Source organism: Triturus cristatus, chromosome 7 (assembly GCF_964204655.1).
Source record: "Triturus cristatus chromosome 7, aTriCri1.1, whole genome shotgun sequence".
Classification (NCBI taxonomy): domain Eukaryota; kingdom Metazoa; phylum Chordata; class Amphibia; order Caudata; family Salamandridae; genus Triturus; species Triturus cristatus.
Window position 1 is genome coordinate 203,614,206 of NC_140590.1, and position 23,405 is coordinate 203,637,610.

The 23,405-nt window shown below is 43.9% G+C and overlaps 1 protein-coding gene across 3 annotated transcripts in view; it reads right to left on the reverse strand.

Moving 5' to 3' along the window:
• GRAMD1A (GRAM domain containing 1A) overlaps window positions 1–23,405 on the reverse strand; it is a 676,680-nt gene that overhangs the window by 22,939 nt on the left and 630,336 nt on the right. For all 3 annotated transcript variants that reach the window (XM_085616040.1, XM_085616042.1, XM_085616041.1), the window contains exons 16-17: window positions 15,939–16,026; window positions 9,218–9,325 (exon numbers count right to left, since the gene is read on the reverse strand). In XM_085616040.1, the coding sequence (XP_085472166.1) occupies window positions 9,218–9,325; window positions 15,939–16,026 (196 nt within the window). The remainder of the gene's footprint in view (window positions 1–9,217; window positions 9,326–15,938; window positions 16,027–23,405) is intronic.

Genomic DNA, 23,405 nt, shown 5'->3' on the forward strand with positions numbered 1-23,405 from the left:
CTGTACACTTGTAGCACTCTTGAATGTTTGATGAGTGTCCTTTGTGAACTCAGTCACTTTCTCCCCACCCCCCCCTAATCTGTGGTGGTCCTCTTCTGTGTAGTTGTCTGCAAAATGACTGCTCTCCCTGTTGGTATTGCCAGACTTTTGTTTGCTAATGCTGACCCGTTTGACTGTTAAGTTTGATGGGATGTTCTTGGGTGGAAGGAGTCCCTTCCGGTGGTGTCTTCGTGAGGGTATTGACCCAAGCATGTTACCTCTGAACTCTAGAGCCCCCATGGACTTTGCAGTTTCATTGTCCTTTTTCAACTGATTCAGTTTCGCCCACCGTACTACTGTGAAGAAACTTCTCCCTATATGCTCCCTTGTGTAGTTTACTTATGCCAAATTGGCTATTACTGAAGTGCAAGTCAACTCTTTTCTATGAGGTAGGCTAGGCATTTGACCAATTTGGTACTTTTAGTGCAGTTGTGGAACAGTCCCTTCTACCGACACCACAGGACATATATATGGTGAGTAGCAGTGTCTTGTGTTTGGCCATTGAGCTTCTTTACAGGATGCCCATTGATCAATTTAGGAGATCTAGGTAGCCAAACTATGCTCTCAGGAGCTATGCTGTAAGGCTCAGACTGTTGGGTCCCGGGGGATGTACTATGCCTCCTTGCATGAAGAGCAGGTCGTGGTTTGTAGCTGGTAGTCTTTTTATATTTTAGTAATCAAACAGGAATGGATCACTTGTACCTGTAATCCCAGGGTCAGGTGTAGTAGCCGTCATTAAAACCCTCAGTCATGTACAGGGCGGTATATCTTGGTTCTCCGCCACTAAAAACATGAAAGCATCTTTATTGGGTTTTTTGTTTTGAAATGCTTTTCCTCCACCTGGAGGCTCTTTGACCACTGGTTTTAGCAGTAGTGACCAGGAATAGGGTTGGGGAAACGTAGTGAAAGTGGGGTAAAGTGAGATAAAATTGCTTCACTCTGCTTCTTCAATATACTTTATTCAGAAGGACTGATAGCAAGGTTAAAAACAAGTGGGTCACCTTCACTAGCACAACCGAATGCTACAGAAAGCTAATATTTCTAAAGTAGCACCCACTTAACCTTGCTATCAGACATCCACCTCAGAGTTGACGCTTTCCGGTGGAAAGGCTGCTTGGACGTTGGTGCCTAGAGCATCCAGTTTCTCGTCAACAGACTCCTCTTGCTCACCAAAAAGGTCTGGGGTATCTTCCTCCTCCTGTCTGTGTGCCATGGAAGCCAAGTTGATTCAACAAGCGTGGCAGTTCCGTAGGGTCTTCTTTTTTCAGAATGCGAGACACGGCGAATAGGAGTCTTCATAATGATCTGGAGACCAGCAAAGGTTGCAAACCTCATAGAGGTCGATTTTCGGAAACTTTGAATGGCAAGTAAGGCAAAACCTGAATGGAGTCCTTTGCATTACGAGGACAATCTCAACTCAAGGGAAGGTTGGTCACTGACAGCGAGTGGGAAATGCTCGAAGGTGGAGACCGACGAAAGAGTGTTTAAAAGTGCCACTAGGAACAGATTTGAGGGCTCAGCAAGAACACCACAAGGCATAGATCGAGAGCTCACTTCGACACTTGTGAACCTGATGGCGCCGAAAAAAACAATCTAACAATGGAGCCGATATCCATGCGCAACATCACTAATAGGTGGCGCCACTAGGTCACGTAACTCAAAAAGGTTTACTTCGAAGAAAAAAAGTTGTACATGTCCGAGCACAACATTAAATGGCGGAAGTATGGACAGCATGTGTATCTACAGCCACACGTCATCAACACCTCGTGACTCCAAAGACTTCTTCAAAGAAAAATGACTTGCAAAAGTCCAAGGCCAACATTAGATGGCAGGAAATTACGCGAAGTAGGTTTACCAACACATGCTGCAAACAAAGTTACTCAAAGTTCTCAAGAATACTAAACAATTTATGTCTATCAACCATCTTAAGACTGCAGTTCATGAAATGAGGCGTTTCACTAGACTGCAGATTTCCTTGTAGCATGGTGAATAGGATTTCTAATCACATCACCCTACCCGTGAGAAGTAGGTTCAAATTGGGATGAATATCTTAGAAAGCACTGCATCTCAGCACCTCATCCCCTCTCACGAACACACTCAGCTGTCTTAAGAACAAAACCCTCGATACGGTCTTGTCCCAAGCACTTAAAATCTCACTTATCTAAATTGTATCTAATCCAGAATTACTAGCCTATAGCAGTCAGTCAGTCAGTCAGTCAATACTTTATTTCGGCTAAGAGTAGCCATAAAAGTCAACACATAAAACATAATACATAAATCCATAGTGCAAATACACAGTTCATAAGTCCATGTTGAACAATTTACATACAATTTATAATGGTTGGTTTTTGTCCATGATTAAGCAATACCGGGTAAAATATAAATATTACATTAATTTAGCTAAAAGCCAGAATTCTTGTAAAAACAATATTAAAAATGAGGTAGACTTGAGGATAATCTGATAACTGAAGTAATCTATGCTTCATCTTTCTTTAATTACAATTTTTGACCACAGCGTTTCCTAATAAGGTATACATTAAATAAATATCTACTTATACCATATACCATTACTTGGGAGGAGTTGAATCTTAATATGCGCTCAGCTACTTTATATGACTCAGTCCCCATATTCCTACAGAGGGGTTTAATCCAAGAAGTCCTTGGTTTCTTGTAGGCCGGACAGAAAAAGAGTATGTGGGATATATCTTCCCTAGCCCCAAGGGGACACATAGTGCACAAATCCAATCCATTTCCTTCAGCCCACTTGCATGTGTAGGAATTTAGCAATAGTACCCCATACCTAAATTGTAGATAGAGAGATTTTGCTAAGGGGGGAGCAATCTCATCCATAAATTCCTCAAAATTAGGTGAATCTTTTGCATTTAGAAAGGTCTGGGTCAAAGTACCAATACGAGGACTCAGAATTAGTTCACTATTAACGTGGGACCAAAAGGTTGCCTTGAGGAGTTTTTTGGAAGACTGAGTCAAATTATGGGGCTCCTCCCAAAAAGTAAAAAGCCCCAATCTCTTAAATGATATACAGATATATTTCAACCAAGGGGTTTTCAAATGGACGTCCAATTTTATAAGTTCGATCAACCCATCCTTATAGTCTATCAGTTCAGGGGTCGACCATATCCTAATCCAGTACAATAATGGTCTTATAGAAGCCAAGTGCTCTGTTCTTTTAAGATCAACGTCTAAAAACAAGGGGGCAACTGGAGTACGAGTCGGTATTTTAAGTAGACTGCGCACAAATGTATTTTCTATCATCCCAAATTTGGAAGAATTACTATGTCCCCATATCTCAGCACCATAAAGGGCTGCTGATTGGGCCTTGGCTTTAAAGACCTCTAGTGCTGGAGTAATGGCTTTGGAGCTACTTGCTCCGTGCACCTTTAGGATAGGGAAAGAATTCTGTTTGAGAGACAATAGACTTTTATTTAGCTGGCCTTGCCAGGACAGCTTGTTGTCTAATGTCAACCCCAAATAGTTAAAACTTTCTACCTTTTCCAATGTGCGATTCTCTAGGAGCAAGTTTTTCCTAAACGTTTTAGTGGGGTTTATGGCCATGTATTTTGTTTTCTTTGGATTAATTTCTAGCCCCTTTTCCACACAATAATTATGAAAGGTATTGACCAAATTTTGCAACCCTCTCGGGGTCTGAGAGATAAGGATGGTATCGTCGGCAAAGAGTAAAGAGGTAATTGGTTCACCGACTAATTTTGGAGAGTCATGAGCACAGTTCCTCAAGTATGTTGGAATATCATTAACGTACAGTGAGAACAGCGTGGGTGCTAACACACATCCTTGACGCACCCCTCTATCCACAAGAATTGCTTTAGATAGTTCACCTGCTTTTCCCCATCTAATTTTTGCATAGTTCCCTGTATGGAGTTTAATGAGTTCATTAAGTAACTCGCCAGGGATGTCTAGCTTCTTTAATGTAGACCACAGCAACTTCCGGGGAACAAGATCAAAAGCAGCCCTTAAATCTACGAATGCAACATAAAGACTACCCTGTCTGATCTTTACGTATTTCCAACAGATGCACATAAATCTGAACACCTGGTCAACTGTGCTTACTTTAGATCTAAAGCCAGCTTGGTATCTTGACAGTAATTTTGTCTCCTCAATCCATATTAAAATCCTATTTAAAATCTGTCTGGCAAAAATCTTTTGTAAAACATCAATTAAACTGATGGGGCGGTAATTGCTAGGATCATGGCGATCACCTTTTTTAAAAATTGTAATGATTTCTGCCCCTTTCCATGATTCTGGAATAGGTGTACCGGCCAAAATTGAGTTACTTAAAAAGTTAATGTACGGCCCCCACACATTGACATCGTGTTTCAACAAATCACCAGGAATTTTGTCAGGGCCGGGGGCCTTACCTACTTTTACAGCTAATAGTGCCTGAACTGTTTCTTCTAAGGTAAAATGTAATGGTACAGTACTACTAACTGGATCAACATCTACATTAGCTAGTGACAAATCATCCTTACTAATCGTGTAAAGTTTAGAAAAATGATCACACCAGGTCAGTTCGTCCAGAAAGATATCCTTGGGTGATCTACCCTTTTTATTTCCCTTAGCAATTAAATTCCAAAAGGTACTTTGGTCATGTAATTTAGCTGCACTCAGTAGGTCATCCCAAAGATTAGCATCCCATACTTTTTTAGCTTCACTCAGGGTATTTTTATATATTAACCTTGCATTTTTTATATCACATTGGCTCCCATGTTTTACTACGTGAATCAGTTGTGATTTAGCAACCCTACAATCTTGGTTATACCATTGATTTCCTGATTCGACCTGGTCCATAGTTTTATTCCCTTCTTTTTTATAGGCCTTACTCAGAAGGGGAGATAGTGCGTCGACCAACTTCAAGTGTAAGTCAAGAACTCCCTGGGTGCCTGAGGGTGGTATTTGGGGAGTCCCTATAATTTCACTGAATTTATTATAGATATTGGTCAGTGCGTCTTCTTTGCCCGCAATATAAGACCATTTTATGGCACGTCTGTTATTAGAAATCTGTATATCTCCTATTTGGAGATTCAATGGGTCTTCTGCGGGTGATCTCAAAAGAAATAGGGCAGGGTCTAACCATAGTTGGAGGGGATAGTGATCACTCTCTATTCTGGAATCAACCTTAAAGTCAATTAATGATCTCCATAAGTTTCGAGAGGCCATTACGAAGTCGATATGTGATCTAATGCTTCCCTTAAAATAAGTGGGAGCTGAAGGAATGTCTGAGGGAAACCGACCATTACATGATCTTAGGTCGTGTGATACAGTCATCTGTAGGATCTGTATAGAGGCTATAGTACTTTTTGCATAACTTAAAGTCTCCAGGGGCATGATACCACTAGCAGTATCTTGTTCGACAAATAGGCTATCAAGAACCTGGATAGGTTCGTATTTACAGTTAAAATCTCCACATATTAAAACACGAGCATTAACTCCCAGTCCATCTAGGGTGGAGTCCAAGGCATCTATCAAATTAGATTCTCTGTTTGATGGATATGGTCTATTGTAAATGTTAAATAAGTAAATAACACTTTTATTACTGGTCACAATTTTTAGTCCTAACAAGTCCGGGCAGGTACTAGGCAACTGGCTAACCTCTATTTCTAGGGAAACTTTAACCCAGATAACAAGCCCCCCGGATGCCCTTCCCCTATTCGATGGTATCGCTTTGGTGCAAAAGGTTTTAAATCCTACTCTATGGGGTGGTTCTACCATCCAGGTTTCCTGAAGGGCAATTATATCATGTTTTCCAAAAAAGGAACATACTGCCATGTCCATCAGGTTCCTAGAGAGTCCAGCAATGTTCCAAGACAATAGGCTAACATTAAGATCCTCAGTTAACTTTGGGGAAATTCCCCTTAATCCGGTCACATCACTGGAATTATTGTACCCTGGCAAGATTTCTGGTACCATTGTATCTTCCTCAATGGCAGTTTCATTGCCTAATATCTCTACCTGTGCTATAGTTATCTTAGGGACGGTATCAGACCCAGCTTCTACTTGCACTCCCTGCTTAAATCCAAAGTGCCAATCTACCTCTGGCTGTTCATCCAGAGGGTTAGAGGGGACCCCCAGTGCCACCATATTTTTGGAACCAGGGATTCCACAACCACTATAAATCTCTAGAGGGTGGGTGGCCAAGAATGTGACTAAACTCTTATTTATATCAGCCTCTGGGAGTCATTCGTTTTCATCTAAGTCCCTCAGCGCTGCATATCTATTTGCCATAGGGATTTCAAATTGTAGTGATTTATTATCAATACGAGTAGGACTATCCTTAATTGTTCTTTGGAGTAATCTGTCTGGATGTCTGTAAAAATAACCCAAAGGGTGAACACGAACAGCATCTCCTCCTATGGCAAGAGAAGCTGCCCTTAAAAGTGTAGTTGCCACATGCTGGGGATGTCTGAAGTTTATTATAACACAATCCCCCTTACATGTTTTCCTCGTATTACCTAACCAGGCAACTCTTCTAGTAGACAATATTTGGTTTGAGAGGTCCGTGGGGAACCCACAGTTTTTGTTTAACCAAGCAACTGATTTCCTCTTGAGTGAATCATGAGATTCAACCGAGGCTTTAAGGGGGCCTGGAACAAGTGGGGGAACATTAGATAAAATAACCACATATGGTTCGCAATCTGGTGGGAGATTGGCACATATAGGCTTTTGTGCTATGGCTATAGGACCCTGGTTACTGAGTGGATCTGTGTTAGTTCGAATACCGCCATCAGCTGGTTGTAATGTTGTCGTGCAGCCAGTTGGAGTGAAATTTCCCACCTCTAGCGGAGGATCTGGGGCAGCATGAACAGGTTTCAATGGTACCTTAGGCAGTATAATAGGCGGTGTAATATGGTGTTTCAAACCCTCAACAAGGCCACCCAGCCTTGATACCTCTAGTGACAGGGTTTCAATTTTGTCTACAAAGGGTTTAATCAAAAGCACCAATTTATCCTCCAAAATTTTAGCTATAGTCTCAGCAAGAGTACAATTATCTACTTCATTACGGGTCTGTGTTTTAACATGAGCCACAACGGGCCTCCGAGGTTGGTCTGGCACTGATTTATGATGTGCACTACCCTTCTTAAATTGAGACTTTCTACATTTTCCAACTGCTCTTTTCGGAGGAGAAGGAGGGACTTCAGGCTCGCTCTGGGGCTCCGATATATCTTGGCTTACAATATTAACCTCATTGTCCACAATGCAATCTGATACGTTCCCCACTAAGGTTGCTTCGATTAAAGAGTTCCCTATAAGTGAACCGTGGGCATCGTCATTTATACATAGCTCTGGATTATCTTCCAGGGTCACCTTCCCAAGGGACTTCCGTCTTTCACTGTTTATCATACTGACCCTTTTGACCAAGTAATTGTCCATCGTTACTTTAGCCTTTGCCATCTTAGGCGCTGGTTAGGTCATGAACAATTACAGTGTAGTTGATATCCCAAATAATCCCTAGATACGGGGTAATACTAGCACTCTATAACATTAAATTAAACCAACAGTTAGGAATTGTTTGGAGGCAGAGCAATAACCAATAGTAATACACCTAACTGTATAACCTAAAAACATACGACTCTAGCACAAACAGGAAAAGCTCATGTATGACTGAATCAGTTCAAGGAGAATACTTGCAGGAGCGTGTCCACTACACGTTCAAGGGGGGTGGCCCAACCCGACCACCTACGACCTCCTAACGGCCTCACAACGGCCCGCCCTTTGCCCGGGCTTAGCCCGGCGCCGACCCGCGCGCGATCCCGCGTCGCGGGGGCTCTCACCGGCTTTATGCGCCTTCAGCGCGCTCAGTTTCCGTGGGCGGGTTCCACCCGCAAAGGTTGCTGGGAGCGGTAGTCTCCCTGCACATAGCGGCCGTGTTGGTGGAAGCTACGGCGGCGGCAGGGAGACGCTGCAGTGTGCAGGTGTGGGCGACCCCACAGGGAGCAGGTAGGCAGCGTGGCGAGTGGCAGCAGGCTGGAACAAGGACCTATAGCAGGGGATATGCAGCTCTTCAGTCCAAACTTTACAGTTATACACCCTATTCACCTACACGTTCTTCTGAAATTACCATTTGTGAATATCTAGTCACGCTTTAAGATTTATTCAGTGTATCTGTTTTATGTATATTCTATCAGCTCTTCGTTTCTGTACTTGTACCTTTGAGATGTGCTATGGTTTACTGTTGACTGTAAAGCTTGCACTATTATTTATTAATTGCATAAGTGTTCTGGAACATAAAGTGACCCTGTACTTTAATGAAATGATAAAATTGTTAAATATATAAATCACAGAGACATGCCGTTTTGATCATCACCTTCTGAACTCTGAAACGGATATCAGAAAATAAATCTAATAGTGCCTTTATCTTGCTACATTGTGGGTTTTGCGGATGTAATCACAAGTTATTCCCAACATGCTTGAAGCCGAAAGAAATATTTGTGTAATATTCCAAATCCAAACCTAGATGACAGGAGCGTGCACAGCATGTGAACTACAACAACATGCTGCAAATATGCAGTTACCTCGGTTTGCCACACAATGTCCTGCAGAAACTCAAGCATTAATTAGAATAATAAACCTAATCTCTACACTGTGCAGTTCAGGATTTTCAACTTCTCACTAGGTGGTACAGGGCTTGAAAGTATAGCAATAATGGAGTTCCAAATTCTTCATGCAGGAAAGGTCTGCAAGAGAGCTTAAGGTGTGGATCATGAAAGAGGGCTTAAGTTGGGAACCACAGCAATATGGATAGTAAAGAAGTTGCCATCAGTTGTTACTCAGGCATTTCCTTTTTTTACGAAGTTTTATATAGCGCGAACTTGACCAGGTATCGGGTATCGGAGCGCTTTACATAGCACCAGATGCGTTACATGAGGACACATTCATTTTTGTTAGGCACGGAGATATTAAGTGATTTGCCCAGAATCACAGGACGTTCAGCGTCATTGACGAGACTCGAACCCGGTTCCCCAGATTAGAGGTAGACTGCCCCGGCCGTTAGGCCAACTCCTCTCCCCTTTGATGTAGTCATTACCACTAGCCTTCAATATTCTTTCTCTGAGTCGCATGCCTTTCTGTTCAATAACGCATGCACCCTTGCTGAGCTATACATTTATGGAAGCAGGAAGCACTGCTGGGTATTTCGCCTTCTTACCCTTTGGAGAGTGCGTAGGACTGCCAGGACTCGAAGGTCCGTGCAGTGTGTTCCAGTGACCAGAGCCGGTACAGCAGCATCATGTTCAGCACAACCAGAACCACCAGGCTGCAAAGGAAGAAGAGAAAACAGGTCCTCGAGTGTCATGCTCGGTGTGCAATGGAAGGCTAAAGCAGGAGAAGAGGGGCCAACAAAGCACTCGTCTTGTTGACTGCCACATTCCTGCCAGATCACACACCAAAGCACCTCCAGCAAAATTCATCTTGAATAGTCCTTTGTGCTTCTACTATATCAAAGACGATTGAGTTACTTAGTGCGGCATTTCTAATTTCAACAATGCATACATTCGCTCTCCCAAGAGTTTTTTCACTGGCTATTTGTTACTCAAGTTCACTCTCTCTTTCGTGGGACATTCCACTAATCTATGTAGATTCCTCTGAACTACATCAATCACCTAAGCTCTTTCCTTGGCCCCTCACACATGCTCTCTATGCACCAGTTTTAGAACAACTCACTTCTAGCCCCAACACCAGGCATCTATTCTCCTTAAGGCAGCATCATTTTAAACATCAATCCCTCAGACTTACATACTCATTCACAATAGGAGCTGAAACTGTATCTCTCCCCATCAAGCTCAAACTTCTGCTGCAACCAAGCCTCAATTTCCCTCACAAGTTGTCACATCACTTTCACAGGTCACAATTCTGTCCATCTTTCACTCTATGAGCTCAAGTCTCTTTTAATGTGTACCAGTCTTAAATTCGCACTCTCTCACTCATGCAATGAAATGCTGCATGTGTCGTATATGACAATGCAAGGCCGTCTGCAATCAACCCGCACTACTTCTCTACATTTGTCAACCATCTTTATTACAAACAAACACTTCCTAATAACTCTCTACCCCAGAAAACATTAGCTGTTTCCCTACCCGAAAGGGACTTGAAACCCATGATGTGCTTATCACAGAAACAGTCTTCAAACCACTGATCAAATTCCATAATGGAGGAGTCTCTACAACTCTGCCCACCATTCCCCGAGATAGTACCCCACCTGAGAAATGGCGCATGAACGGAAAAACACAACCAACCATGCATGTTGAGTGTGTACCTTCTGGTTTACTTTGGACTGGTGTGTTAGTACAGTTCCCTTGAGTCAACACACACTAACATCCAAAGCAGACTCTTTCTTGCCTGCAGATGCGCGGGAGTTGTGTACATAGGGTTGAAGTTTTTCTTGGTCTCCTTGATGCAGTTTTACAAGTATCTCTAGAGTGGGAATCACCGCTTGACTCCTATACTGGTTATCCGCTGTCCATCACGATAAAGGGAAGCCACTTTGGAGCATATAGCAGCTTAATTGGAGTTTGGCTCTATTTCAATCCAATATCAGGCTCTGTCAGAAAGGAGTGCTGATGCTCAGTAGGCCACCTAGAAGAGGGGGTCTACAGGATGAGGGGACACGTGTTACTACCATACATAATCTGTACTGCATCCTAACGCCTCTTCTTTCAGGCTACAGATACATTTAGCAGCAAAAGCTCAAATAAGAGAAGTAATTGTAAACAAAAGCTTTAAAGGTCTAGACAAATATATTAAACAACATGGGAGGACCAAGGGAGCATCTGCTCAAGAGCAGATGTCGGATACACTGGTGTCCATGGTGTTAGGCTGCTCTGCAGAAACCATCTGTCTAACCTTTGAGGTAGGCTGAAGATCCAGAAATGCCAGCGTCCCTGTGTCAAAGGTCATGTTTCCACTGCCTCTGAGGGAGGTGGGGCCAAAGCATCAGTAGTTCCTGAGACCTGAACGCAGGCTCTGAACTGGCAGGCTAGGTTGAAAACAGATTGGACACGCGGCACAGCTAGGCTCCAAGTAGGTTCACGAGTGCCGCTGCTGTCCTCCATGCGGAATTCATCCGCTCTCCCCACCAGAACTCAATGGTTATACAAAGGGTGCCTAAATGGGACTTTGGATTTTACTTGGCTTTGGATGATGAGTGATGTCACATACAACCAAGAACAGTATCCAGAGGAGGCTTGTAAAGCTTCTTGGACAAGTACATGATGTAGGCCGTTTTGGCGCACTCTTAAGCTGTGGGTATGATGCACAACCACGTGGTTAGGCTAGCACTGCCCTCCCACGGTCGCCCCAGAGTCAAAAGTGCTCTATGACGAAAAGTGCTCTTTCCGAGTCAGAAAGATCTGTCATAAGGCGGGGTTTCCTAAGAACATAAAAAGATTGACTCAGCTTTTGTATTTTCACAACCAGTCCTGGAACCACTGAAGAGTGTGGAGATGTGACCTCTGAGTTGAATAGTTCTTCAGAGTCATGGCTAGACGTTAGTCACACCTAGAATGCGCATGTGTGGGGGACCGATACAGAAAATCATGAGACAGAACCCACAAGCTTCAGTTATGATATCTGCAATCAGCAGGCGCAACAATCATCAAAATAAGGGGAACTGCAGTGAAAGTGGGGGTGCAGTAATGCATGGGGAAATAATAGGGCAAGATGAACTGCTGGCTAAAAAAAAAAAAAAGGATTCCATGTGGTAAAGCAAGAGGGGTCACCTCAATTGAAACAGCTTGGGTGAGTTGTGGGAGGAGCATGGACAGTCTTGACCTGAAAACCTCTTTCCTTTTCAAATGGGCACTAAGTACATCCTATACATAAAATTTGTCAGGAAGATCAAATTCATCCAATATTTGCTGACTAACCAGTGACTAAGTACATACGTTCCATTTCAGTTCCTACAGTGGAGCTTACGTGGACGTACCTGCTATGAGTACTAGCGAGTCCATCCCATTAGACAGAAGGAAGAGCGCTGTGACGCTGAAGCAAAACTTTAAATATGGATAACACACTAAGCTTCAGTAGAGTGCTCCCAAAACTATAAACCTATTATATAATGGAGAACTGAGAGCATGCTTTGAATTATAACCCTTACACCAGCAGCAATGTCATGGTCCTGTCAACTGGCAGTCTTACACTATACAAGGTAGTAAAATAGTCTGGATGAAACCATGCATTGCCTAGGACGCAGGGAGATAGGGAGAAGGAAAGATATGAAAGGAGACAGTGCATAAAGCGTTGACTGCTGACACAGGCAGGATTTTATGGAGAGGGAAGGCTGGGAAGAAGTGGAGGGTGCAGGATGCATACACTAGCTGGCTAGTGAATTACTGTGAAACATGCAGAGGGATTATAGGCAATGCGAGGAAAGGAAAAACATAGACTAGCTGTAAAACGCAAAGGGCATGAGACAGGAGATCATGGGATAGGGATTTATGGGTAGTGGTAGTGAACTGGAAACTTAGAGAGTGTAAGGCAGAATGAGTGGTAATAGTAATGAAATTCCCTTGAATGCAAAATGCCACGAGAATGAATCCAAATAAAGAGTGGGTTGGAGGGAGAAAAAATATGTAGGCCGCACTATGCCTCATGAGGGCTCAGATGGACAGAGCTAGAGGAAGATAATGGCAAATGCAGATAAGGTTTCAGGACGGAGCAAGAAGCAGGTTTGAGGTGCAACAGCCGGTGAAGCATAAAACTGAGCAAGGACTTGTGCCTACAGTCAAGGTTGCAGGATGAAATAATGGCTCATAGCACAGGATTGACGGAGCATGGCAAATGAAGGAAAGACCCGAGCAGGCTTTAGAATAAAGAATCAATCATACAATACCTCACACAAATCCTGAGTCAATGTCGCAGCAGAGAGAAGCAAAACACATAAGTCAGTCATTCAACTGGAGATGCCAGAGAGTAAGAAACGGGATGATATAGAAGAGAGTGTACAAGGCTGAGCTTCGGGCCTTGAGGAACCATTAATAGTACATGGGTCTACCCGTGAACCTAGTTTAAATACCGAATATTTGTTCAAAGAATCCAGGACCTGGCAAGTAACTGAGAATGGCAAAGCCAGACATGGAAGTGGCAGGTACAACATCACTCTAGGTACTGAAAGAAGGAAGTGCACAGTGCAAGAACTCGACTTTTCCAAGTAAGGATTCTCAAGAATGGCAGAGATAAAACTACAGCAAACTGGCAAACCAGGGAAAGGGCTGTGCATTTCACTTCCTTACAGACCTGGAAACACCAGTTTGACTTTTGAAGCCTTTAAAACATTCAGTAGACATGTGTCAAACACCACTTGCTCCACCAGCCTGTCCAATAACCGACCTTATACACTGTGTAGGTCAAAGGATTTTTTCAATAAAGTAATTGATTTGAGTAGCACAACCCCTGCTGGAAAGCAGCTTTATGTTTTGCCTTCCTCCCTCATACTTTGCATATTTTAGTCCTTTCCGTTCCTTTGATACGTCTTTATCCATCTTCCTTAAATTGCACCTAAGCTGTTCAGTCATCATGCCCGTCCCCAGACTTTATTCATACCCTAGAGGCATTTAAATTGCTCAATCGTGTATACAACATTATGTTTTTCTTCAGACTATACATATTTAATGTAATGTATCTCTTTCTATTACAGACCTTATATAATATTGGTAGCTCTGCTCTGGAACCGGTCAACCCCATCTTAATTTCTGTGGACATGGGCCCGGTAGAACTAATGAGAATGTGAGAGATCTGATTGATGATTTACATAACAGCTGCACAACCCCTTTCAATCTTTTTGATTGATTATTTTTTCCTGTCAACACCCCCTTATGATCCTCAAGCATCCCACGTGTCCTATATCCACAATTACAAATTCCGGCCTAACTCTCCCTTCCATAGCTGGCGTTATAGTGACTTTCTTCCATTTGTGCATCCGTTGGTGGGTGTACAGCCACGTGTGAGCTAGGACTGATTACACAACTATTTCAACATTCTGTCTTTTACCTATTCTTTTCTACAGGTTTTAATGCTCCCTTTGGTCTCGCAATTCAATTCTTGCCCTTATTCATAGGACAAATATACTTAAAATACCAATTTTATTTCAATGCTCGGTCCTCATTTTAAGACAGATCTGCTTTAGCAGTGTTTGACTTTGCTTTAGTGGTGAATTTTGAAACGCTATATTGGTTTATTTAACTATCATTCTATAAAACAAAAAAGCTGCCTAACAAAATCCTTATACAAATGTTACAGCTACTGCTGTGCCTTACTGACCCCATCAGCAAGATAAATTAACAAATGAATAAATAATGAAATAGTGGGAAGACAACCCCTAGGAGTGAAGCCACCCCTTGAAGGCAGCCGTCAGCAGCAGATGTCAAGTTTCATACACACTGAAGACTGGTAGCTAAGAGGTTTAGCTGACTGGAAAACAATCTTCACTTTCCAGTGCCCACCAGTATGGCAGAACGGCCCTCTCTTGGAGCATGGACAAATTGCTGTGTCCTTACACTGCTCACTTTTTCGGGGGCTACTTTTTTCATCTCTATGAGAGTGCATGTGTTTTCCAGCTGTATCCCTAGTGTGCTTCTCTTCCCTTCTCCTCGCTGCTCTCTCTTGTCGATGTGCTTCGGCCCCACCACCTTCTGTGCTGAGCTTGACTTTGTGTGCCCCCCCTCGTGCTTTGTCATGCTTCTGCCCCCTCCCAGCTCCAAATGCTCTCTCCATAGTTTGCACTTCTCTCCCACCCTTGATGCTCCAAGTTGGTCTTCTCACACCTGTTTGCTCTCCCGAACCCTCCAAGTTGCTATGTCCACCTGCGTCCACCATGTTGTTTCCAGACCTCAGTGTTGCTTCAGACCCTCCTGTTCTGCATTCACCTCAATCCGCTTGTGTTGTTTTCCCCACTTTCCCCTGTATTGCTCCCCAACCCACTTCCCAAGAACAAAAATACAGAGTCCTGCTTTAAAACAATAACAAAAAAAACAACACTTTCATGTGGGTTTTTTTCTTCTTACCGATCAGTTGGATCAGCACATAAAAATAAACAAAAAAGGACATATCATTCACCACCTCAATAATCACTAAATTGCAAGTATACTCTCAACCATGATCTAACAGGCTCTTCTTGATGTATTGCTGCTCTGGATAAAGTGTAACTCAGTTTGGAATTACAGATCGGCTTTGGGGTTATTCAGTCTGCACCACTTGACTCCTCATCGGACACTGGCATGCAGGGTGTGATCCCGCCAGCTGTCCTGTGCAGCATACAGGAAAGGATCTCCCCAGCCGTCCTGTGCATAAACCCATAGCATCAGTTCTTCTGCCTGACACAAGAGTATCAAGATAGAAAACCAGATGAATGATACATCCAACTCCAACAGCCAATGTGGAAAGCTCAAAAGGTGTCCAAGAGGATCTTCTAAATGAAGAGGATGCTTCAAAAGGCACCCCTGCGAATTCAACTTGACCATGCAAGCGTCCTTAATACCTCTCTCAGAAAGACTGCAACGCCCAACCAACAGTTTGCTATTTCTTTGACCATATGTGACATAACTTCCTGTGCTAAGGCCTTAACCAGATCCTCTCATCACATTTTACCTGCAGAGTATTGTCTGAGCTAGGAAGAAGTCCCCTCCCTCCATTCAGAAACACAACCTATGGACTTTGCCATCAACAGACATTAGCTTTGAGAAGGCTTTCCAAGGACCACTTAGACAAGGAAACAGCCGTCAATAATAGTCTTTTGCAGAGTGTGGAAAATGGCAGTAGTGTGCATAACATCTGGTCTACAGCTACACATGCTGCAAACTCATTTATTCTCCAGCTGTAATAGTATTTATAAAACCGAGCAAGCCTCCAGAAAACAAGAGAGAGAAGGCACTTACACCAAGCTGATGATGAGGAGCACTGTGGATACACTATGGCCTGATCCCCGCTCCGAGGGCATTTCAGAGAGTCGTGAGGAAAAGCTGCCTGTAAGGAAAAAAGAAAATATTATTAAATACTTCAATTCCTATATGGCAGACTCATCTAAGCTAAATTTCTTCCACAGTTCATTCATTTAGGTGTCTTTCTGTACTCCCACTCAGCACTGGTACAAGGTTCCCATCCTTGTGCTGTGAACATCTGGGCCACATTTCTAAGCAACTCCATCTCGTTAAGCTCACAGGCCCACACCACTACAGTATACAAGCACACATCTGGATTTCCTCCCCAGTATTTGAAGCGGAGGCAAGTGAATGTCTTTAGCAACTTATTTTGTTCTTTTGCATTGTGCCAACAAGCCATGTTTTACCTCTTAAGAGTATTATGCATTACAAAAATGAAAAATGAGGTGCAATAACATAGGTGTTCTATATACCACCAAGAGGATGTTAAATTGTTGTCTCTGGTGGCTAAATGTGTCCTGCAGAGAAATGTCAATGATGGAATGATCATGGAGGCCAACCTTGAAAGATGATTTCATGTGTCAAAGGTCAAGAGCTGAATGAATGGGCCTCTCAAGGACATCCTTCTCTCACCCAGCCCTTTACATCTATAGTTGAATTAATGCCCCACTTGAAGATTTCTACCCAAAGAAGTCAAGGAGCAACAAAATGTCATTGTGCCAACATTCCTCTTTGATTTTCCAGGGCGAGTTTGAATTAACAAGACATGGATTTTCCCAAAGCTGGTCATGGTTATGTCGCGTCAAAGGATTTTTAACATGGAGGACCTTGGCACTTTGGTCTGCCTTGTTATAAGAGACCATCTCATTTAAGGGCTGCAGATATATTCCAGCTTGCTGATTCCTATGCATACAAGGCCCAGTATATAATAACGAGAGGGGAATAATATTGGCAATAGGATTTACACCCAATTCGAAATGGAGTGCCAGTAAGGGAAACCCAGGGTCAAACACAGGAGTGATTTCAAAAAATTGTTCTCAATCTTTTGTAACATCATACCATAAATATGACCCCATAGTTCTGCAGCATAAGCGACTGCTCCTACTGCTTCTGGTCTGTTTACATGCATTACTGTAGTCTGACCTCCAATCTTCTGTTTGCACCTTAATTTGGCAGCAATAGCACGTCTCAAGGTCGAGGCTGCTTTCACTTTCTTTGAACAATGATTATAAGATATCAAATCATATGCCTAAGTAATCAATCCTGTCCACATGTTCTAACAACTGATTATTAACACTGAAATATTTTTTCAGGGGGAGCGTGGTTTCACAACCATAACCTTGGTTTTAGAAGCATTTATCGTCAGCTGCGTCCATCAAAAATAGTTACTAAAACTTTCAGCTGGTACATGTAGAACTGTGTGAAAAGCATCGTCTGCAAACAGTTTTGGAATATTTATGTTGCAGAGTATCTGACTGAAGGACTAAAGTGGTCAGTGTAATGCTAATCAACTCTGAGAGCACAGGGAACAAACCAATGTATACGCATGCATGCAGAATAATGTGGCCAGAGTTAGGACTGGCTGCAAAGTGGGCACCACCAGCTCTGCTGGGATTAATAATTGATTGCAGTCTTCCATACTGCATAATATAACCTGTGTCAAGTGTGAGGAGGGCATGGCAGCCAGGAGAACAAACATCAGCATTACAGCATCTGATTCCTTTATATGAACACTCTACAATACTACTCGCACTCAACATGTGCTTCACCTAAAAGTTGAAAACTGCCCAGGGTTTCATACTTTTTATGCATAATTTATGCAGCACTCTAAGCCTGAAAGAGCATTATTTGGACTTGTACCGGGTGCTCTCTTGTATCTAGACAAAGTTATGCTTCTCTGACAAACAAAGTAGAGCAAAACATATGAATCAGGAGCCTCTTTTACTTAATTTAGGTTGGCTTGGATGTTTATCAATCTAAACTTGCAATACTGTGCCTGGAATGTTATGCCTTTGTTATTTTCTGGCTTGGTGTATATATAGCGTTTGCTGATCCTCTGCTTAAAGAGGATGCCAAAAAACGACAAAAGGCGTTGTCACTTTTCTAGCTTGGAATGTATTGCACTGGGTTCATCCTATGCTTAATTATTTACTTAGAAAACAGAAATTTTGAGATGAGCAGATTTAGATAGAGCGTTTGAGGTGGTGCAGAGTGCTCCATATGAAGATGCTGCTCTCAGCCGAAACATTGAAAACTACCCAGGCTTCTCTACTTTTTTTTGCATATTTTATGCAGCAATCTAAGCCGAAAGGGCACTATTTGGATGCATACATATTTATTTATAAATGTATCATACTGTGTAGTGCTGTAGATAATTATGTACTGCATATTCCTGCCATCTAGCGTTGGGCCAAATATTTGCAACTTCTTTTTCTTCTGAATAGTTCGCGACACGAGACCTGTTGTAACTCGACACTTGGTACCAGAGAGAGTTCCAACAGGGTTGTGAACCAGGGTTGACGTGCGCATGTTGGAGTTACTAGTATTAGCATGAGTGATGTTTGCCTGAGTTTTCGAACCACTGATGGAATGAGAGTGAGAGGCGGAAAAGCATAGGCTAATATTAATATCCCTGAACAGTTCATCCACAGAGCATTGCCTTTGGACAACGGGTGTGGATACCTGGAGGCAAAGCTTTGGCATTTTCCATTTTCGGGTGTTTTTTCCATTTTCGGGTGTTGCAAACAGGTCTATGTGAGGGACTCCCCAAGCTTGGAAGTATGGGTGGAGAACTTGAGGGTGAAGTTCCCACTCATGTATTTGATACCCCTGCCTGCTGAGGAGGTCCGCAATCTGATTGACTCCTGGGAGGTGTTCCGCTAGGAGATAAATGTTGTGGTGAATAGCCCACTTCCAGATGTCCTGGGCTAAGTGGGACAGTTGCAGAGAGTGTGTCCCCCCCCCCCCCTGTTTTTGTATGTAATACATAGCTGTCATGTTGTCGGTTCGGACTAACATAGCTTTGCCAGATAGGTATTCTTGAAAGGCTTTGAGAGCAAGAAAGATTGCTCTAAGTGATTGATGTGGAGCATCTTTTGCTGGTGACTCCACAGCCCTTGCACTGTGTGTTGTTGAAGATGAGCTCCCCAGCCAGTAAGTGATGCGTCCGCTGTTAACACTGTGGAATCGGGTCTATGAACAGCCGCCTTTTTGATAGGTTGTGTGTGTTGCACCACTGCAGAGTGTGAGGAGTACGGCCGCTTAACAACACTAGACCGGTTAATCGATCTTGAGACTAGTTCCACTGACTGACTAAACACTCTTTAAATGGACCCATGTGTAACCTGGCGTGGGAAACGATCATGATGCAAGATGCCATCATTCCCAGCAGTTGCATAAACACTTGAGCCTAAAGTGACTGAGTGGGTTGAAATTTGAGAACAAGCGCCTGAATGTTTCGAATTCTGGCTGCACTGGGATACGCTAGAGCCTTCTGCGTATCTACAGTGGCTCCTAGGTAATCGTGTACCTTGTTTGCTTGAAGATGTGATTTTAACACATTGACTGAGAATGAATATGCTACTTACCAGTATGCATCTGTTCTTGGCATGTAGGGCTGCTGACATTCATATCTGTGCATAGATCGCCGCCTAGTGTTGGGTCCGGATGTTTGCACGTTGTTGTCCTGGAAGAGTCTTCGAAGTATCCTTGGATAGGTGACTCCTCCCCTGGACTACAGTGCGCATGGGCATCCTCAGATTGTTTTTCGCCATTGTGGCAGTGATGGAGTAGATACAGAAAGTGATGACCATGCTTACGGTAATTCTGAGAGCTGCAGCTGCCACAGGCGCCGGGGAGGAGGGAGGGCGATATGAATGTCAGCAGCCCTACATGCCAAGAACAGATGCATACTGGTAAGTAGCATATTCAGTTCGAGGCATGTGGGCTGCTGAATTCATATCTGTGCATAGAATATATAGCAGTACCTCCTATTAGCGGCGGCTACCAGTGCCAGCTGCAGCGGTCTGAAAAAGAGTTTTGAGAACAGCCTGTCCTACAGCTGCCTGCTGTTTTGATTGCACATCTACACAATAGTGTTTGGTAAATGTGTGTGTAGTGGACCAGGTGGCTGCTCTACATATATCATGCAAAGGGATGTTTCCCAGGAAAGCCATGGAGGCCCCTAACTTACGTGTTGAATGGGCTCGTGGGGGAATCGTTAATGTGCGTTTAGCCTTTTGATAGCATATTTGAATACATTTAACGATCCATCTGGCTATACCTGCTTTGGAGATAGCGTTACCTTTGTGGTGTGGGACAAAGGCAACGAAAAGTTGTTTAGTCTTCCTAAAGATGGAGTAGTTTCTTACCTGTAACTCCAGTTCTGTAGTAGGGGTATCTCTGTTATAGTCATAACCTATGAATAATCCCCGCCCATGTGCGGGCACCCCGGAGCAATCAAAAATATCTCTTAAGCTGTCCCGCATTTGCAAACCTGCAAAGACACTTAAGAGACAGACAAAATAATACAGCCTAATCACAACAAGGCTGCACTAGCCAGCACTTCCTCTGAAGTGAACACAAAAGCCACAATAAAGTTGAAATGTCATTTTTATTCACGTTTGACATGTTCCTTTATTATCACACATTCCCTTCACCAAAATCCCTTTAAACAATAGAGAGGAAGGGGTGGGCAGACAAGCCATATAGGTTGTCATTATGTGTCTGCTAAAGGGATACCGTGCCTTTAAGAAACTCTCCAGAGACCCCCGGTATCCCAGGATGCACAGCCAACACAAGTTACTTTCAGTTCTTTTTTCCGGCTCCTGCTAGCAGGACCCTGGAGCTTGAGCTCTACCCTTTTGGGTGGTTTAATTGATTAAAATTTGATTTTTTGGATTAATAGTGTTTTCATTCGATGTCTAAAGCCTTTGTCTACTACTGCCTGCAATCTGGAGCAGTTTTGGCCCACTCTCAGCATGGCTTTGTTCGATAACTGCCCTGAGTGTGGGAGGAAGAAGGCTAAGACGGACCCACATGATGTGTGTATCCTCTGCTTGTCGCCCTCACATGTCCCAGCTGCATGTGCCATCTGCAGCACCTTTTCTAAGAGGACCCTGAGGGACAGGGAGAAGACTCGCCTTCAGGGACAGGAGCAGCAGAGGACCGGTGGGACTTCGGGGCATGGAGGGTCCCATTCCCCCTCCTCCGCCCATGCTTCGGCCCCTGGAGGGACCTCCGGGCAGGGCATGCGCTCCCGACGCGAACTAAAGGCCTTTTGGTCTGAATAAAGTTTTTCCTAACTTGAGTCAAGATAAGCACATCCGAACCCAATGGCGGAAAAAAACAATCTGAGGATGGAGAGGATGCCCATGCGCACTGTAGTCTAGGGGAGGAGTCACCTATCCAAGGATACTTCAAAGACTCTTCCAGGACAACAACGTGCAAACATCCGGACCCAACACTAGGCGGCGATCTATGAACAGATATGAATTCAGCAGCCCACATGCCTCGAACCCCTAGCTGTTGAAGCAGCTGAATGGTTACTGAAGTGTGGTTACGACATTGCTGCTAGGTGCTGGCCTTGATGAGCCAGTCGTCCAGATAGGGAAAGACATGTATGCTTTGTCTTCTGAGATGCGCAGTCTATGGGGGCAGTCGTGACTCCAAATGGGAGCACCTTGAATTGGTAGTCTTGTCCTGCTACCACAAACCTGAGAAATTTGCGGTGAGCAGGGTGGATTGGGATATCAAAGTAGGCGTCCTTTAAATCTAGAGTAGAAAGAAAATCGCACTTTTGCAAAAGAGGCAGTATTTGTTGCAGTGTTACCATGTGGAAGTGGTCCGACTGTATGTAAAGGTTGAGGTCTCTGAGATCCAATATGGGTCTGAGAGAGTAGTCTTTTTTGGAATTAGAAAGTAAAAGGAGTACACGCACGACCCTTGATGTTGAGGTGGCTCTAGGGCTTGTTTTAGTTGCAGGGATTATACTTCCTGTTTGAGAAGGTCTAGGTGATGCGGTGAAAGTCAGTGCGACTTTGGGGAAATGTTTGTAGGAGTTTTGATGAACTCTAGTGTGAGAAGTTGGCCTGATGTATGATGTCACTAGTTATAGTGTACACCTTATATCAGTCCAAATACCCTTATGGTGATTGGTTGTAAAGTCAACCTTATAGACCAGCTATCCTAGTGGTAGCATGGACAAGAGCAGTCTTAGGCTAAACTCTGAATGGCATGTGAAGCCAGCTGTGATACCATATATAATCCCTTGAATACCAAATGAAAGGACACCACAACAGATATATATATAAAATAAAGTGTATTTATTCTAAGCAAACCCTCAGCACTCTTTATGAGATTAGAGGTAAGTACAACACAGTCTTATTCATGCATACATTAAGTCACACAGGTAAGTAATACAGTTAGGCCCTAGGGGCCACGCAAACCATATACTAAGTAAGTGGTATAAGGGCCACTGTCACGGAAATAGGATAGGCCTAGGCCATCGCTGGGGCTACACTATACTACCAAAGGTTAGGAAGTGGGAGGCCCACGGGATTCGTATGCAGAGTGGAAACACTCACGCGTAATGCGTAAAAGTCACTAGCAATAGTACAGTTTAGAAATAGATAGATTTAGGACACTTCCGGAGTAGCTAGGAAGTTGAGACTTGAAACTTAGACACTAGGATAGTCACTATCCTGAAGAGCACCGGAGTACCCAAGTTAACTAGCCCACAGGCTGCGGGTGCATAGGGGTGAAGTTGCGTCGGGTTTCGTCGTCGACTCCTATGGATGCCTGAAGAAAGTTGCTGACAGGCAGTCAGTGAAGAGTGTCCGGTGGATCCCAAGTCTGGGATCAAGAAGAGAGGAGACCTGCAAGCAGAGGGGACAGAGTCGAGGTCACTAGCCAGTGACCACGTGGAACCAGGAAGGAACCAGACGATGTCGTGAAGATTTGCAGGTGAAGGTGAAGCTTGTCGCTGCAGCCAGGAGGACCAGGAAGCGTCGAGGACGACCAGGACCAGGAGGCGAGCTGTCCCACGAAGGCTCTTGCTGTCGGCGGCGTCGAAGCTGGACTAGGACTCACCAAGCCTTGGCAAGCGGAACCCACGAAGAACGGAGGTCTTGCTTCTGGTGCAGGCCAGGAAGGTCTGGGATGCTTCTTTGCAGAGAAGCGGGAGCCAGTCTGGAGGAGCCAAACCAGCACAGAAGATTTCAGGATGCGTCGTCACAAAGGCCACTAGCCAGCGGGCAAGCAACCGGACAGACGCGGCAAGCAGGAAAATGCTGAAGGGCCCCACGCAGGACTCGTTGAGTGTGGGGGGCTGGTCTTCGGTGCAGATGGTGCTTGGGGGTGGGGCTTCTCAATCCCCGGTGCACAACTTCGAGGGGGCCTCAGAAGCTGCGCTTGAAGATACTAGCCACTTTTCCCAGGTAGCCGGTCCCACGTCGCTCGTCGCCT